Consider the following 19616-nt stretch of genomic DNA (forward strand, 5'->3'; position numbering starts at 1 on the left):
ATCACGTGATAGAATGATTGTCTGAACGACAATAAATTGTTGTGGGTTCCTCAAACCCGTGGGTAGACTAGAAAATACTTCATCTACAGATGACAGCAGCATACCAGCTTGCTTCTTTCTTCTCAGACTCAGAATAGAAACTACTGAATACGTTCTGTACGGTTAACTACTTTATGATGCCCTGTTAGCAATATTCCCTGTGACATTTCTAGATTTTCTATTTTTAATATCCTCCAAAAATTTCCCTTCATTATCATAGCATAGCCACTCTTGATATGTCTCTGAAGTCTTAACCGCCTCGTGGTTCAGATCCAAGGGCCACACAGCTCCACATCCCACCTCCAAGGACAGTGACTGCTGTGGATGAGGCTGCAGCAAGGCTCAGCCTTGGAGGCCTCAAGGCCTCCATGCAACCTCAGAGTAGCTCTTATCTGCTCTCCCCTTCTGCTGACTGCTTTAAACTGGCTTACCACCACAGCAGTTCAACCCTTCTGCCGAGAGGTGGCTCGGTGCTGACCCAAGGCAGGACCTCCAGGAGGACAGTGCCCCACCCCTCCCCTTAGCAGGCAGTCCCGGGTCTGAGTGGGGCTGGGTCGGGAAGGGAAGGGTGAGCAGCCAGCGGTGCTGGGAGCGGTCCGGCATGTTGTCGCTGGGGGAGCATTGCCTGCAGTCTGGGGCTGCTGGGCGACTGGCGGAGCTGGACGAGGCAGAGCTACTGAGCGGCTTGTGGGAGCAGTTCCTGCGGAAGCAGGTCTACATGAGTGCAGCGGAGCCAGGGGCTGGGGTGGAGAGCAGTGGGGGTGCGCTTGGCTGACGGGCTCTCTCCTCACTGCCAGACTGACATTGGAGACATCCTCATCACCATGAACCCCCTTCCAGCCCCTGCTACTGTACAGGAGAGAGGTGAGTTCTAGCGGGCCCCTGTCAGCTGGGCTCCACTGCCCCCCAGCCCCTTCATCATCTGCCACCAGTTCCCCCCAGGTCTCTGAGCGGTACCAGCGCCACAAAATGGGCACACTGCCGCCCCGTATCTTTGCCATAGCTGACTGGGCCTACCATGCCATGCTGAGCTCCCGGGCCAGCGGGTCATCAGGTGAGGTCTGGGTAGGCAACCGGACTGGGCTGGGGCATGCCGGAGCCAGGAAGAGGTGGGGACAGCCCTTACGGGGATCTGGGTTGCTGCCAGCGAGCTCTCACTGGGCTCTCCCCTCCAAAGTTTCAGGGAAAGGTCATCTCCAGTACTGTTGGTAATTCAAACTAAGCCTCTTCTAACTAACTGAACTCTCTGAAATTAACAGCATATTGCGAGACACTGTTTGCTCCCAGAGACATAAGACCTGATTATTTATATTTTATGCCAAGGAATGGTATGCAGAGAGGCTCTTATCTGTTCAGTAATTTTACTTTGCAGCTAAGCCTCTCCTAACTCTCTGAAATTAATAGCATATTGTTCAGACACTGTTCGCTCTCAGAGTGATAAGACCTATGGTGATGTGATTGTCATCCTGGGAGCTTGATGTGGTTTTGTATATATTGTATCTATTTCATTATTTTCTTTTTATTATTTTACTAATATTTTCATTAAAGTAGTTTAGTTCCTTCTAAACTCATAAGTCTCTCTCTCTCTCCCTCCTCTCCTTGGAGAGAGAGGTGGGGGAGAGCATCTGTCGTTCATTTCAGTGGCCAGTCTGGTCCAAACCACAACAATTGGATCACTTAATTTGAAGAGTGCTTGTCTTACTCATTTACTTGTTTTAGGGAAATCTATTGCTTGAAGCTTTTGGCAATGTCCATACTGTGATGAATGACAACAGCAGCCGCTTTGGAAAATACATATTTGAAATTACTAGTTTGAGGGATGGTTAGACACTGGAAGGAGTGGACTGAGTAGCCAGAACTTGTGAAGGTGAAATTTTGACACTTGATTCCCTGTGGGAAGCAACCACAGCTGTAGGATAAGGCCTGGGTTTGGACAGTGTGGGAGTATGAGAAGGATATGGTGGTGATGGCTCAGGGGAGGTATCAGTAGTACTCTATGGTGCCAGAAGCCTTGGTTGTTGCTAAAGGAGGTGAGCAGACATCTCCAAGATGATGGGAAGCATGGAGAAGCCCACTTCCAGGGTGCTGGGCAGCCTGGAGGATGTAGTACACAAGAAAGACGCCAAGGAGAGCTGCTCCACAGCCGGCTTGATCCGCAGCGGAGAGGCAGATCTCGGCACACAGGGGGTTTCCTGAGGCAGCGAAAGGCCAGGACAGCGGAAAGACGCGCCAGTAGCCAGCAGCTCTCGCGGGAGACGCTGAGGAGGCCTGGGCGTTGCCAGAGCAACCGCGACCACCCCCACGCCTATAAAAAAAAGCAGCCTAGGGAGTGCTAGCACCCAGGAGCGATGTGAATAGAGAGTGGCATGGTGTGGCAGTTTGCATGGAAGGGCATGCAGAAAGGGTGTTGTCACTCTACCAGCTCAAGAGGTGAGTTCAGTTGGTGGTCATCACCCTCTCAGAAGGAGAACAGCTATGGTATCCACCCGTCAGAAAGCTATGTCCTTGCCAGAATGAATGTGGCAACACAGACAGAGCTCCCACAAAAACATGCAGCCATCCAGGTCTTGGGCTGCAGGGAGTGCCAGAGCCTTTCGCTGGTAACGGATGGCAGTAGTGAGAACAGCTGTGTGAGGTGTGACCAGGTGGATGATCTGCTCAGCCTGGTGGCACAGCTATGAGAAGAAGTAGTAAGGTTAAGGAGCATCAGGGAGTCTGAGAAGGAGATAAACTAGTGGAACCATGCTCTGCCCTCCCTGAGACAGAAACAGGAACAGCCACCAGAAAAAAAAGCCTAGATCAAGGGGATCTTGTACCCTCCCCCTGACAGGCTGAAGGCAGTAGCTTAAAGGAGAGGAGTGAATGGAGGCAAGTCCATGCTGGGGATGACAGGCAAACCCCCTCCTTGCCCACCTCCCCTTCCCAGGTGCCTCTGTACAACAGGTACGAGGCTCTGGATGTAGAAGGCCAGTCAATGGATAACGATGCAGATGGCAGTCCATCCTCACCAGAGGTGCTGCCAAGGTCAGAAAGGCCAACCCCTTGCATCACAACTACCTCCACGAGGAAGACAAGATGGGTAATAGTTGTAGGTGACTCCCTTCTCAGGGGAACAGAGGGTCCAATATGCTGGTCAGACCCTTCTCTTAGGGAAGTCTGCTGCCTCCCTGGAGCCCGGGTTAAGGACATCACTAAGGAACTTCCTAGCCTGGTATGGCCCTCGGACCATTACCCATTATTGGATAAGGAACTGGCTGGATGGTCGCATCCAGAGGGTAGTGGTCAATGGCTCAACGTCCAGATGGAGAGGGGTGACAAGTGGTGTCCCTCAGGGATCTGTACTGGGACCGGTGCTGTTCAACATCTTCGTCAATGATACAGACAGTGGCATCAAGTGCACCCTCAGCAAGTTTGCTGATTACACCAAGCTGAGTGGTGCGGTCGACGTGCCGGAGGGGCGGGATGTCATTCAGAGGGACCTGGACAAGCTAGAGAGGTGGGCCTGTGCAAACCTTGTGAAGTTCAACAAGGCCAAGTGCAAGGTCCTACACTTGGGTCAGGACAATCCTCATTATCAATACAGGCCGGGGGATGATGCGATAGAGAGTAGCCCTGAGGAGAAGGACTTGGGGGTACTGGTGGATGAAAAGCTGGACATGAGCCAACAGTGTGCACTCGCAGCCCAGAAGGCCAATTGCATCCTGGGCTGCATCAGAAGCAGCGTGGCCAGCAGATCCAGAGAGGTGATTCTGCCCCTCTACTCTGCTCTGGTGAGACCCCTCCTGGAGTACTGTGTCCAGCTCTGGAGCCCTCAGCACAAGAAGGACATGGACCTGTTGGAGCGGGTCCAGAGGAGGGCCATGAGGATGATCAGAGGGCTGGAGCCCCTCTCCTATGAGGACAGGCTGAGAGAGTTGGGGTTGTTCAGCCTGGAGAAGAGAAGGCTCCGGGGAGACCTTATAGCAGCCTTCCAGTCCCTGAAGGGGGCCTACAGGAGAGATGGGGAGGGGCTGGTTGCAAGGGCATGTCGGGATAGGACGAGGGGCAATGGGTTTAAACTAGAGCAGGGCAGGTTTAGATCAGACATTAGGAAGAAGTTCTTTACAGTGAGGGTGGTGAGGCACTGGAACAGGTTGCCCGGAGAGGTGGTGGAGGCCCCATCCCTGGAGACATTCAAGGCCAGGCTGGATGAGGCTCTGAGCAACCTGCTCTAGTTGAAGATGTCCCTGCTGACTGCAGGGGGGTTGGACTAGATGACCTTTAAAGGTCCCTTCCAACCCAACACATTCTATGATTCTATGATTTCCAGACACAGCAAACTCATCACAATCTCCCTCTTCCCAGCTCCCAGTGAGCTGCCCTCCCAGTGTGCCAGTCACCGTACCCAAGGCACACCACTGGCAAGTGACCAACACTAGTATCTGAGGTCTCTGGTCCCACATAGGTTGGAAGGGGTGGGTAGAACAAAGCTTTTCTTCTGCCCTTAGAGATAGCAGGACGGCTTGAACAGACCTGTTTTTTCCAGACGTGCACAAGGTTACTTCCCAAAACCCCTGTTTCTCTTATGCCTCTCCCTCCCAGCCAAGCTATCAAAACCACCACTGTGCCAATGGAGCTGAAGGTGCCTCAGCATCACTTCTGAATTTCCAGGGAACTCAGCTCCAGTGTGACCCTTTCAGCTGCTGCTTTCTCCAAAATCTTGTCTTTTTGTGCCGTCATTCCTCTTGCTAAAGCATCCCAGACAAAGCCAATGCCTCTCTTGTGTGCTGATGAAAAGCCTCTTTTGAAAAGTCTCTTGGGAAATACTTCCCACTATAGTTAATTCTGCTGTTCTTTAATACTAGCTGCCCCTCTCCCCTGCTTTGTCTTGGTTAGCCTCTATTTGTGGGAAAACAAGATCTCAGAACAGGATTTATTCCATTGTTGTTTTCTTTATCTGAGCAAGTCACCCGGGGGTCTCTGCTTAGTCAGTGAAGAAAACAGACTCTTCCATGACGTAATTTGTCTCATGCTAATGTCTAAAATAAGTCAGATGAATCGGGTCCTAAAAGCACCTTGTCCCCTTCCCTAGGGAGAAGGGGAAAAAGTGGCTCATTCAGGCAGAGACGGGTAGACTGGAGTTGTCTGAGGCAGGCAGTGAGTCCCTGCTAGGTCTTCTGAGGACCTGCCCCAGGGACTGTCCTCCACACGTCCTGTCCCTGGGAACCTGTGGATGCTTCCTGGGGGGGATGGATCTGTAAGGGAGGGGCCAGGGTGAGACAGGGCTGCACATGAGCATGACCAGCAGGGATCATCCCTGGAGGTATTTAAAAGACAGGTAGATGTGGTGCTGAGGGACATAGTTTAGTGGTGGGTTTGTCAGTGTTAGGTTAATGGTTGGACTCGATGATCTTAAAGGTCCCTTCCAACCTAGACGATTCTATGAGTCTATTGCTCTTCTATGTGGGTGGTGATGAAGTCGCAACATGTAGTCCAAGGGTAATCAAAAGAGACTTCAGGTCCTTGAGATGGTTGGTAAGGGAATCTGGAGCACAGGTGTCGCGGGCGGAGTGATTAACTTCACTTGTAATAGAGCAGCAGTGGAATATTTATTAATATAAAACAGCGATTTAACAAAGTCAGTAGTGAATGCGACAGTGTTTTACGAGATTCGATGCCAGGGCACACTTGGTTATTTACTGCACAGAGGCCAGGGTCAGACAAGCTGTCAGGGAGACCCTCCCGTTGAGTCACGAGGTTCAGAAAGGACCCCCTGGCTTTCTAAACTCCTTCTCAGAGAGGAGCCTAGGGGCGGCTGGATCCACTCCTAGTCCCAGACTTGGTCAACGGTTTGTGTCTAAAGGATTCTATATGCGCAATCAATCCTTATCTCACTCAGCTAAGATTTCAAAGCTTAGCATGCTATCAGTCACTTACCGAGAATCTGCTGCGGCAAGGAATCTCTCAGCCTCGAGGAGCAGAACCTTAAGCGAGCGTCCCCACTCAAGGGGAGATCCTGGCGTGCAGCCCGCTGCCGTGCAGGAGAGCTCAAAGGGCTCTTGGGCTGTCCGCTATTTATGGAGTAAGATAATTGACCTATAGTCATATTCCCATGGGAACAAGATGTCTAGGCCCCCACTCCAGACAGTGTTTTGGCTGTGTTGCCAGGCATCTCCCACAGTTCAAGTGCAACTCATCACGACTCCCACTGATGGCCATGGCTTGAGCAGGAGCCGGGAGGGGAAAGGGGGAGAGCACACCGCCACAACAGGTTACTTTTTCATCTCTCCTCCCAGTTGCGGGCAGCGACATTGGAAGAAACAGATGAGCCCAGTCTATTAATACATGACTCCATGGCTGGTGTCACGCACAATTTTGGGTTTTTTGATAATGGGATGGCCTACACAGCACCAGGCCTGCTGGCGTCAGATGGGTTTCACCTTTCTCAAAGGGGGAAGAGGGTCTTTGCTCATGAGCTAGCAGGGCTCATTGACAGAGCTTTAAACTAGGCTTGAGGGGCAAGGGGGGCAATATCAGGCTTGCCCATGACAAGCTGTGGGATGACAAGAAATGGTTAGAGGGTGTGGGAAAGCAATGGAAGATCGTGAGGAGGACTGTAAATACGCTCAAGTGACTCTCACCTGGGGTGCTGGGAAACACATATATCACACTAATTGTTGTTCAGTCTCGGGTGCTTGCAAGGAAAACACTTGCACTTAGATAACGTAAGCCTGTGATGGACTCAGGGACACCTTATCTAGCCGCTTGAGAATCCTGGCCCGTTGTGGAAGAAGATCAAAGCACAGTGGGAAAACTAGGCCTGTTCGAACCCTTGAAATACCAGAGAGAACAGGGAGTCTGCGCACGCTCTTGCTCACAAGGACTCTCTCGCTGCCAAGGACTCTTGCTAACAAGAACTCTCTCTCGCGCCGTGGTGCCCGCGGTCCCTGCTTGTGTGCCTCTGCCCGGGTGTTGCTTCGGAGATTCCCTGGTCTGTGAGGTATCGAGATTAAACTTGTTCTTTGCCTTTCATCCGTGGTGTGTGGTTGTTCCTGCATCCTGCCTGCATCAGCTCACACAGAGCGACAGAGTGCAAGCGAGGGCCTGCAGCCTGTTGCTCTGAGACGTGCAGCACACCTGAAGTCTTACAGAGAAGAACCAGGGGCTCCTGAGGTAATAGGAGCTAAGAGGGATACACCAGTGAAATACCCCAAAGGAATTAAGGGATATTCCTCTAAGAAGGTGGCATGGCTGACAGCCTAGCATGCAGCACGGGCGACAAACAGGAGGAGCTTGAAGCCACCATTGCCCAGAGAGGTGGTAGATGCCCCATCCCTGCAAACATTCAAGGTCAGGTTGGATAGAGCTCTGAGCAGCCTGATCTAGTTGAAGATGTCCCTGCACGGGACACCTACACGGTGTATCTCTTCTGTATCATGATGAACAGTGATTAAAGTTTTGTGTCCATTATTTCGAATTTGTTCTAGCAGCTGACACAGGTCATCATGCTGTAGTAGTTTCTTCACCAATGTAAGATTCATTCTGATAGGTGTAGGCAACAAATCTCAAATCAATGTATAATTAGATTGTAGCAATTGATAAGACGTAACAGGAGCTAAATAATTGAAATCACATCCCATAATTTTAGTGAAATTACAAATACAAATATTTGAGTGATTACTTGTATCTACAGTGACATTATCTACGAATATAGTATTACAAAGGGTTCTCATACAAACACATCCTTTTCCAACATATATAAGTACCATTTCCGGATTTTCATCAAGATGTATTTCAAAATGACAAACATTCTGTTCAGTGTCAAGACAAACGTCTTGGGCTTTGATGGTGTTACTCTCACAAATAAATCCTTGTTGTTCTCGTCCAACGCAGGCATTAACATCAACGGTCTGCCATTTGTTCCCATTCCATTGGGCCCACACTCTATGTTCTAATGGATAGAGTATAGTTCCATTGTGATTTAATCCTAGTGCAATGATTTGGTATATGGTGTATATCGAAGCATTGCGTATTGTTAGGACAAAAGCTGTAGCCTCGTTGTTGATGGGGTTGTAAGTAAAATTGACTAAATACCACCAGGACTGGAATTCCCTTTCAAATTCAGTTGCATTATCCCAGATTACTTTTCGAATTTCAGTGGGTAAGGTACCTTCATCACCTTCTCGTACAATTGCTGCTACCGTAGATTGCATCCACAGCTGAGCTTGGATACAACTAAGAGCTAGAGAAACATTGGTTTGGGCTGCACCAAGGGCATCCACAATCAATTGGTGATCCCTCTTATTAATTCTTTCCCACTGAGGCAATACATCAGATAAGAGCCATTGGTTAGCTCCCAGTGCTAAGAGGGAAGATGGCAATGGGTGTTCCAATTTGTTTAAATCCCTTATTGTTGTGCTTATTTTATTTGCAAGTACTTCAGCATCTATACTATTTAAGACTCCCAGTCCTGTCCCTATGATACCAGTCGCATCTCTCCTTGTTCGTCCTGGAGAGGTGAATGTTCTCCCGTGTAACCATGCTAACCATCCTGCATAGGATGTACTCAGGAATGATGAACAGGCTGGTTTGATGGTGGAGATGTTAATTTGCATCACTAATTCTACTCGCTTAAGAGACCATGATGGATTAAATAACAGTCGTTGTTGGCCTGTATATTTGATCACATATGGTCCGATTTCAGAAATTTGTGGGGATAGAGTTTTCTCATCGTTTACAATTGGTGCGGAAGTTGTCGTATGAGGCTCAGTAATGTCAATTTTGAATTTAAATGATAGCCCCACACTATGGTGAGCCCAGAGACAGACTACAAAAACAGGTTGTACTAAGGTAAAATTGTACCAACAGTCCAATCTTTCAGAGGCACACTGTTTAGTACCATTGATTATTGGGTTTGATACAGTGTTATACACTGAAATCTGAGATGCTTTCTCATGGGTAGACCCATTGATCATCTGGCACCCTATTTGAATTCTTTTCCCTGCTGTTCCCTGAAGTCGGAGAACTCCATTAGTTCCATCTGTATCCCAGCTCCGTTCCTTTTCTAAGTATACTTTGTTTCCATGCGTGACCACAGTGGAAAGATTTAAGTCTCCCTTCCTAGAGTGTATTCCCATACTCCTGGTATGCTTAACACGAGCTTGAGACCATGGCCACTCTAGAGTTCTTCAACCACAGGTTAGAAGCAGCATTGCTGAGGTTTGGAATATTAACACAAACACAGCACTTCCGTTTGCCATCCTGCAGGCTGCTGTAAGAGAAAACAAAGACTTGTTTCGGTGGGGAGAGGCTGAACAGGTTACCCCATTAACAAGAAGGAAAAATCCATCGTGCACTAATTCTGTGTTTTGCACCACTGCTATCGGTAGCTTCCCAGGCACGTGGGCCACGAGGTTTAGTTAAGGTCACAGGCACAATACCTAAAATCCAGGCACATGCTTCCTGCAATATCCTAAAGTTCCCATTAATTGCTGTAACTCCTTCCTTGATTGGGGCATTTGCAGCTCCTCAATTTTTCTTAAGGTATCCGAAGGAATCACAGCACTGCCTGCTATCCAGCAAGTACCTAAAAATTTTACTTCTTTACTTGGTCCCTGACATTTTCCAGGCGGAACCTCAATTTCTGCTTTATTTAGTGCTTGCCCCACTGCTGCTGCTGCTTCCCCCACTGTCTCAGGAGAAGTTCCTCCAATCAGAATATCATCTATATATTGGGACAGTTTCACACCTTGGGGGAGCGAGACTGTCTGCAAAAGTTCGGCAAGCACGGCATGAGCAATTGTGGGTTAATGTTTATACCCCTGTGGGAGTCTGTTAAAGGTATATTGTATTCCCTCCCAAGTGAAAGCAAACTTCTCTTTATCCTCCCCCTTCAAGGGAACCATAAAGAACATATCCTTTACATCTAATGCCGCCACCCCTGGGTGGGCAGCTGCTTGCAGAGTAGCTGTTAAAGTTGCCATGTTTGGTACAGCGGCCGTTAGCGGGGCTGTATTAGCATTTAGACGTGGTAATCGACTGTTAAACGCCACCTCCCATCAGGTTTCCGAACTGGCCAGACAGGTGAGTTATACGGGGAGTGGGTTCTGGAGATAATTTGTCTTTTCTCCAAATCAGCTATGACTTCAGAAATGCCCTTCGTGACTCAGCAGCGATCAGGTACTGCGGTACATTAGTAATCTTTGACTCGGGGAGTGCAGGGGCTGAGCGGAGCACCCGCACTGCGGCTTCCCGGTTTCTGCACGGGGTAAGGTCAGTGCTTGAGCCGAAGGACCACACACTGCCATCCGGCAGACACCAGGTTCGGCCGTTTAAAATATCAATATATCACCCTCAGTAAGTTTGCAGATGACACCAAACTAGGCGGGAGTGTCGATCTGCTTGAGGGTAGGAAGGCTCTACAGAGGGACCTGGACAGGCTGGATCGATGGGCCAAGGCCAACTGTGTGAGGTTTAATAAGGCCAAGTGCCAGGTCCTGCATTTCGGTCACAACCCCAAGCAACGCTACAGGCTTGGGGCAGAGTGGCTGGAAAGCTGCCCGGCAGAAAAGGACCTGGGGGTGCTGGTGGACGGCCAGCTTAACATGAGCCAGCAGTGTGCCCAGGGGGCCAAGAAGGCCAATAGCATTCTGGCTTGTATCAGGAACAGCGTGGCCAGCAGGAGCAGGGGAGTGATGGTGCCTCTGTACTCGGCACTGGTGAGGCCTCACCTCGAGTGCTGTGTTCAGTTCTGGGCCCCTCTGTACAAGAGGGACATTGAGGTGCTGGAGCGTGTCCAGAGGAGAGCTACCAGGCTGGAGAGGGGTCTGGAGACCAGGGCATATGAGGAGAGGCCGAGGGAGCTGGGCATGTTTAGCTTGGAGAAGAGGAGACTGAGGGGAGACCTCATTGCCCTCCACAACTAGGCCTCAACAACTAGACCCTCCACATTGCCCTCCACAACTAGACCTCATTGCCCTCCACAACACAGCTGCGGCAGGGGAGGTTTAGATTAGATATTAGGAAGAATTACTTTACTGAAAGAGTGGTCAGGCACTGGAACAGCCTGCCCAGGGAGGTGGTTGAGTCACCAGCCCTAGAGACGTTTAAGAAACGTCTAGATGTGGCACTTCAGGGCGTGCTCTAGTGGCAGAGATTGTAGGTTGGTTGTTTGTGGGGGTGTTTTTTTGGTTTTTTTGGGGTTTTTTTTCTTTGTTTTTTATTTTTTTTGGTGTGTGTATGGTTGGACTCGATGATCTCAAAGGTCCTTTCCAACCATGAAGATTCTATGATTCTATGATTCTTGCAAAATTCTGCTAAAATGTCCTAACCCTCCAAACCTTCCCATTCTCTAGTAAGGTTGATGGGCAACCACACTTCCGCTCGTCGTCACAATAGAAAAAGATATGAAATATTATTGGTTATTGCATCATGTGTAGATATACATGTTTTATACCATACTCGTGTTAAATTTACACAATAAGATTGATTACATTCTTGTACACTTGCATTTTGAGCCGAAGCAAACATACGGATGAGAAGTACAAATCATTACAGAATTTTCTTGCTCACAACTTCTATTTGTTGTAGTATTATCTATGGTTAGCTTATGAAGACTTCTGTTTACAAATACAAATCCCATTCGCCAGCCCTCAGTATATAACCCAATATACAAAATGTGAGAAATAAGTTCCGGTCCGAATGAAATAGGCTCAGGCAGAATCCTCTGTGAAGCACACTTTTATTCACCTTCTTGCAAGAGCGGGTGACCTAGCAAGTAGGCACACTTCCAGGTCTTGAAACACACCTTTTTATTCCCCAATCCCGGCCGAATTTTTCCCTCCCCTGTTTCCCATTGGTTAGGTACTCCAGGGTTCACAGTCTGTCCGAGGCGCCTAAAATTCTTCCCGCATGTCCTGCCTCTGTTTACTTCTCCTTATGCTACACCCAAAGGGATTATCTGACTAGTTTCTTTCTTTCCTTTTTGGTAAAAGATTGCTCAATGTCATTAGCCCTGGTTAAATGTTTGACTCCCCTTCTAGACACTAATCCGGTAGGAATCAGTTTGTCCTTTTGTCTGTGTGATAAGAGATGTTCTACAAGCCTTTGCTGGAGCCTCTTTGTCTTAGTCATTCCCTTATCGTGTCACCTCTGATGGAAACGGCTTTTCTCCTCTGCAAAAGCAATACCGGCCTTTCTTACAAAAAGAATCTACGAGAGACAGAAAAGAGATAAGCATTAAAAACTGAAAGATTAATAAAAATACCCATCCTTAGGTACGCCTGCTTTACTCGTTGATTGGCTCGACTGGTTCCAGGCCTTCCTTTTCCCGTACTGGACTCGGCTGATGAGCCGGCTTAACGAATTTTGCAGGAATCCAGTAGGAACCTGAGGACAAAGACACACAAGCATACCCTCGACCCCATGTTATCAGGGGGACTGGTCCTTCCATGCGCCCCGATTCAAGGTGCTTATAATACACCTTCGGTTGTTCAGGCCATTCAACAGTCCTTCTGAAATGTCGCTCTACTGCTGTGGATGACAAAGACGACATGTTTAGAAAATTTAAAACATGAGTTGCTTTATACAATCGCTCTTGAGGTGTCATACCTACGGGATTCCCCCTTTTTTGTTTAGCAAGCGTGGTTTTTAAAGTATGATGCATACGCTCCACAATTGCTTGCCCAGTCGGGGAATGGGGAATATCGGTGACATGTTTAATACCCCATGTCTGTAAAAAGGCCTGTACTTTAGCGGACACGTAAGCTGGTCCGTTATCAGTTTTTATAGTTTTCGGTACTCCCATGACTGCAATGCATTGCAACCAATGTCAAATAACATCACGAGCCTTCTCTCCTGTACGAGCAGTAGCTACAACAAAGTGAGAAAACAAATCAACTGAAACATGTCCAAATTCCATAATGTGCGTAACATCGGATTGCCAAAGTTCATCAGGTGTAAGCCCTCGCAGGTTAACCCCTGCAAATGATGGCAGAGGAGCCAGCTGCTGACAATCGGCACGAGTTCGCACAATATCATGTGCTTCTTGTTGTGTTAAAGAAAATTGCTTCCTCAATGCCTTCGCATTTTGATGAAAAAAATCATGCGACGTTTTAGCTTGCTGCATAATGTTCGGAGTTGTTACCGACAGAGTGTGATAATCTGCAACTGTGTTTCCCTCAGTTAAAGGACCAGGTAAACAGCTATGAGAGTGAATGGGAGCACCTGGCTAAACCGGTTTCAGAACACAAAAGGTGAGATGCAGGGAGTTGTCATTCGACTCAGCTCCATCTCACCTTGGCAGACGCTTATTGATTCCTTATTGATTCGGAGGTTACAGGAAAAATTAGATCTGTTGTCGTCAAATGCTCTGACCCCCTCTCCTGCCCAAGTCAAGAATTTAGTTATGTGTGCCAATCCTGATACTTGGGATGGGGATATCTGGGGTGACCCAGATGATGAGCCCGAGGGGGCAAGTAATATTGAAATTTGACCCCTCATTAAAACAGAGGTGCAGTCAAATGATAGAAATAATCAGAGAGATACTACAACACGTATCCCCCCGTGGTCTGGCCCTGAGCTTGCTCGAATGCAAGAGCAATTTTCACGCAAGCCAGGGGAAAGCGCAACTGAATATTTATGGAATGTTTCACTAAAAGGAGGAGATCGTATCTTGCTGAGTGAGGAGGAAGCTAGAGGTTATTGGGGTCCTGGTGTATTCCTGGATGGGGGGCCTGCGGGGGATCAACCCTTAACACTTAGAGTCGCCCACTGGGCAGGGGGGATGGATTCTAGAGAACGAGGTGAGCCACTGGCTATTAAAACTGATGGGTTGTCCGGGCTAGCTGAATCAGTACAAAAGGCTGCCTGTATACAAGCCATGTATGAGCGTGGTGAGCAGGGCATTCCCCTTGCTGCTCTGGTGGATCCAGTCCACCTTAAACCATTGATTAGAGGTCTCCCTGATGCTGTGAAAATGTATGCGCAAAATCTAAAGGAAAAGATTTCACAAACAATTGACCATAATACTCACAACCCCCACCAGCGACGGCAGCCCGTTTTAACTTGGGGGGAACTATTACAAGAAATAGTGATTTATGGTAGAGACATGGGTTGGTTAGAGGAAGGTTCAAATACACAGCGCCGGGTCCGTCAGGCACGGTTTGTCGGGCATAATAATCCCCGTCCTCCTCGACAAACCAGTTCTCGTTTTGACCCTCAGCGTTATGAATTGTGGAAAAGGCGTTAGCATTAGGAATACCCCGATCAATGTTACATGGACAGTCCACAGAGAATATTCGTATAATGGTAAACTTGGTGGAGCAGCCTATTAACAAAGCTACAGAATGTACTGATGCTGTTAAAACACAGAAAGATAACGTCTCTGCCCCTTGGAACCCTTTCTCAGACTTAAGGAAGGATTTGATTGATCTAAAAAACTAGAAAGCGTGGGGGGAGGGGGGGGGGGTGTTTTAGGCCGACCCACCCGCGTGATATCTAACCTAGAATGGCCTAACCATTTAAGTGATACACACATTATTTTAGCTACTGGCCCCAGACGAATACCTGTGAATTTTCTAATTGATACTGGAGCTCAAATAAGTGTTAGCACCGAAAAAACAGCAAAAAGGATAGGATTAGCCCCCACCCAGAAGAAGATAAATGTAATAGGAGTGACCGGAGTCCCTGAAATCAGACCAATTGGTGCATTGCATGTCTGGCTTCCAGGAGAAAGCCGAATGACTAAGATAAAAGTAGTCATTGGTCCCTATCGTAATAACATTTTGGGATTTGATGTATTAGCAAACAAAGTCTGGAGATTGCCAGACGGCGCGGTATGGAGCTTTGGAGTCCCGCCGTGTGAGGTCCGGTGGCTGGAGATTGCCATTAGGCTGCCTCCTTCTCGGGTAACAAATGTTAATCAATATCCTTTAGCAGCCACAGCCAAAACGGGAATCAGGGAAGTAATTAAAGACCTGGAAGCCTGTGGTATTATAATCAGGACACACTCTATAATTCTCCGGTATGGCCAGTACGTAAACCGGACGGTAGATGGCGACTCACAATTGACTACAGGAGGCTTAATAGCAATGTAATGCCCCTTACGGCTGCTGTTCCTAATATTGCTGACCTGGTCACTCAGATTCAAGTTACCATCACACATGGATGTGCACTTTAGATCTTAAGGATATGTTTTTTATGATTCCTCTTCAGGAGGAAGATAAGCCTCAATTTGCATTCGCGTGGGAGGGAGTGCAATATACTTTTAATCGTCTCCCACAAGGATACAAACATTCTCCCACTATTGCCCATAATGCACTAGCGAAAATATTGAAGGAGGTAAAGGTACCAGATGGGATAAACATGTACCAATACATTGATGACATCCTAATAGGTGGAGATAATGACGAGGCAGTCAGAGAAGTGTCTAGTCAGGTTTGGGACTGTCCTGGTTCTGGCGGGGATAGGGTTAATTTTTCCTGGTATTCCATGCCATGTGAGCCATGCCCACCCTGAGCTGCCGGGGGAGGGGGCAGGAAGTCGCCGCTTGGAGCGGGCTGGGGCGTCCCGGGTCCGGTCGGGGAGCGGCGGGGAGCGGCGGTTCCGTAATCGTGTTTGTATATTCCCCTATCCGTGTTATTGTTGTTGTTTGCCTGTTCCCTCTGCTGTTCTGTTAAACTGCCTTTATCTCAACCCAAGAGTCTTGCCTTTTTCTTCCGATTCTTCCTGTATCGGGAAGGCCCGAGCGAGCGGCACGTGGTTCTTTGTTGCCGTCTGAGGCTAAACCACGACAGTCCTTTTTGGCGCCCAACGTGGGGCTCGAAGGGTTGAGATAACGACAGAATCCAACTAGAGCTTGGAAAAACGAATTTGTTGTGTGCATTTATTGTATTAGGCAAATAGTCGCTGGTCACCATGTTGCTTGGTTTGTTCTCATGGCTGGGTTATGTGAATTCCTATATGGCTTATGTACTCCCCACGATGATGTTTGTTACTTCTGGGAGAGGGATGAGGATTATCATTTTGTTCTCTTGTGCAATATCGGCTTATGAGATGATAACATCACTTGTTAGACAGTTACTTTGGGCCGTTTATGTGGTGTTGCTGTCCTGTCCATACCTTGGGCACCGTCTCTCAGAATTTATTAATAATTACACCCAGTCTGTGGGGGAAACAGGGGGGGACACTTTCCCCAGCTCTTTTGCCTCCCTTTTCTCCTTTGGGTCAGGTATGGCAGCTTTTGAGAATTTTGAATATCCTTGGGATACTCAAACCAGCCTGGTCCTATTGTTATGTCTGCTGAATGTGTTCCAGGTCCTGTTTAAGGTTAAACAGCTATTTAAGACTGCCACCCGGAGATCTGCCCCGAGGCTGGATAGTCAGGGGTGGCAGGGCATGTGGGAGAACATGGGCAGGTACCTAGAGAACTTCTCACCTCCACTGGTCTGGGACTTCACCCCTGAACAATTACAGGACCCTGATAAAGCGGTAGAATATCTGAAGGGGAAATGCTGTGGCTGCTCCAGAGAGGCACAACTCACCGCGCTGTGCTGGGCCCTGGCCAGTATCTACCAGGCACTGCTCAGTGTTATGCAGCACCCTCAGGGGGAAGAGATGGAGACCAGACCAGCAGCCACTGCGGCTGCTGCAACCCCTGCGACGGACACTGCGGCTACTGCAACCCCTGTGGCAGCCACTGCCGCTGAACCAGGGAACCAACCCGTGCCAGTATCAGTTGCCCCCATACAGAAGAAGAAGTACACGAAGAAATCAGTTCGCTTAGTAAGAGATGATGATGAACCAGGGTCATCACGAGAGCAGGAGGAAGAGGCAGAACCAGAGATAATTACTCGATCCCTATCCCTGAGTGAGCTGCGGGATATGTGAAAAGATTTTAGCCGACTTCCAGGCGAGCACATTGTCACCTGGCTGCTCCGGTGCTGGGATAACGGGGCCAGTAGCCTGGAATTAGAGGGCAGGGAGGCCAGGCAGCTGGGATCCCTGTCTAGGGAAGGGGGCATTGACAAGGCAATTGGGAAGAAGACCCAAGCCCTCAGCCTCTGGAAACGACTCCTGTCAGGCGTGAGGGAGAGGTATCCCTTCAGTGAGGATGTTGTATGTCACCCAAGCAGGTGGACCACCATGGAGAGAGGTATCCAGGACCTGAGAGAATTAGCCGTGCGGGAGATGATTTATTATGACCTGGACAATGCACAGTTACCCACAGACCCTGATGAGGTCCAATGCACAAGGCTCGTGTGGCGGAAGTTTGTACGGAGCGCACCACCGTCATATGCCAACTCACTGGCAGTAATGGAATGGAAAGGTGAAGAGGGACCAACGGTGGATGAGGTGGCTGGCCGGCTCCGGCAATATGAAGGAAGTCTCTCTTCCCCCCTTGTCTCAGCTGTGGAGAAACTGTCCCGGAAGGTCCAGCAACTTGAAGAGAATATGTCCTACTCCCCACCTGCACGGGCCAGCATCTCAGCTATTAGAAGCAGGCATTTCCCCACTCAAGAGAGAGAGTACAGAGGGTACACACCAGGAGGCACCCTGTGGTTCTACCTGCGTGACCACGGGGAGGACATGAGGAAGTGGGATGGACAACCTACTTCGACCCTGCGGACACGGGTACAGGAGTTGCAAGGAAGGACAACCACAAAAGGGGATCCCTCCAGGAAAAGTGCCGCCCCGGTTTCCAGTGGGCAGTTCCCCAGACAGAGCAGAAGGCCTGATCTTGCTTCTGATCCTCTTGAAGGAACTTCCAAGTCATTTATGCAAGAAGTGAGTAATGGATACTATGACCAGTATTAGAGGGGCCCTGCCTCTGGCCAGGTGGAGGAAAGGGACAACCGGGTTTATTGGACGGTGTGGATTCGATGGCCTGGCACATCAGACCCACAGGAGTATGAGGCTCTAGTGGACACGGGTGCACAGTGCACCCTAATACCATCAAGCTATAGAGGGGCAGAACCCATCTGTATTGCTGGGGTCACAGGGGGGTCCCAAGAGTTGACTGTACTGGAGGCGGAAGTGAGCCTAACTGGGAATGAGTGGCAAAAGCATCCCATTGTGACTGGCCCAGAGGCTCCATGCATCCTTGGCATAGATTACCTCAGGAGAGGGCATTTTAAGGACCCAAAAGGGTACCGGTGGGCCTTTGGCATAGCTGCCTTGGAGACGGAGGAAGTTAAACAGTTGTCTGCCTTGCCTGGTCTCTCAGAGGACTCTGCTGTTGTGGGGTTGTTGAGGGTCGAAGAACAACAGGTGCCAATTGCTACCACAACGGTGCATCGGCGGCAGTATTGCACTAACCGAGACTCTCTGATTCCCATCCATGAGCTGATTCGTCACCTAGAGGTTCGAGGAGTGATCAGCAAGACTCGCTCACCCTTTAGCAGTCCCATATGGCCGGTGTGAAAATCTAATGGAGAGTGGAGGCTAACTGTAGACTACCGTGGCCTGAATGAAGTCACGCCACCGCTGAGCGCTGACGTGCCGGACATGCTAGAACTGCAGTACGAACTGGAGTCCAAGGCAGCCCAGTGGTATGCCACAGCTGATATAGCCAATGCATTCTTCTCAGTCCCTTTGGCAGCAGAGTGCAGGCCACAGTTTGCTTTCACTTGGAGGGGCGTCCAATACACCTGGAATCGACTGCCCCAGGGGTGGAAACACAGCCCCACCATTTGCCATGGACTGGTCCAGACTGCACTGGAACAGGGGGAAGCTCCAGAACATCTGCAGTACATTGATGACATCATTGTATGGGGCAACACAGCAGAAGAAGTTTTTGAGAAAGGGAGTAAAATAGTCTGAATCCTTCTGAAAGCTGGTTTTGCCATAAAACGAAGTAAGGTCAAGGGACCTGCACAGGAGATCCAGTTTTTAGGAATAAAATGGCAAGATGGACGCCGTCAGATCCCAATGGATGTGATCAACAAAATAGCTGCTATGTCTCCACCAACTAGTAAAAAGGAAACACAAGCCTTCTTAGGCATTGTGGGTTTTTGGAGGGTGCATATCCCAGATTACACTCTGATTGTGAGCCCTCTGTATCAAGTGACCCAGAAGAAGAACGACTTTAAATGGGGTCCTGAGCAATGACAAGCTTTTGAACAAATCAAACAGGAAACAGTCCATGCAGTGGCCCTGGGGCCAGTCCGGGCAGGACCAGATGTTAAAAATGTGCTCTACACCCCAGCCGGGGAGAACGGCCCTTCCTGGAGACTCTGGCAGAAAGCACCAGGGGAGACCCGAGGTCAACCCCTAGGGTTTGGGAGTCGGGGATGCAGAGGATCCGAAGCCCGCTACACTCCAACAGAAAAAGAGATGTTGGCAGCATATGAAGGGGTTCGAGCTGCTTCGGAAGTGGTTGGCACAGAAGCACAGCTCCTCTTAGCACCTCAACTGCCGGTGCTGGGCTGGATGGTCAAAGAAAGGGTCCCCATCACACATCATGCAACTGATGCTACATGGAGTAAGTGGATTGCACTGATCACGCAGCGAACTCGAATGGGAAACCCCAGTCGCCCAGGAATTCTGGAAGTGATCACGGACTGGCCAGAAGGCAAGGATTTCGGAATGTCACCAGAGGA

General features: G+C 49.2%; 1 protein-coding gene and 1 long non-coding RNA gene across 2 annotated transcripts in view; one reads left to right on the forward strand and one right to left on the reverse strand.

The window, feature by feature from the left end:
* The window catches only part of LOC141735557 (uncharacterized), a 176587-nt gene that overhangs the window by 50611 nt on the left and 106360 nt on the right, over window positions 1-19616 (forward strand). The window lies entirely within an intron of this gene.
* On the reverse strand, window positions 2061-9103 carry LOC141735607 (uncharacterized). Its single transcript, XM_074568666.1, is given in 3 exon segments — window positions 2061-2231; window positions 7434-8823; window positions 9093-9103. Coding segments are annotated over 3 exon segments (1572 nt in total).

Source organism: Larus michahellis, chromosome W (assembly GCF_964199755.1).
Source record: "Larus michahellis chromosome W, bLarMic1.1, whole genome shotgun sequence".
Taxonomy (NCBI): domain Eukaryota; kingdom Metazoa; phylum Chordata; class Aves; order Charadriiformes; family Laridae; genus Larus; species Larus michahellis.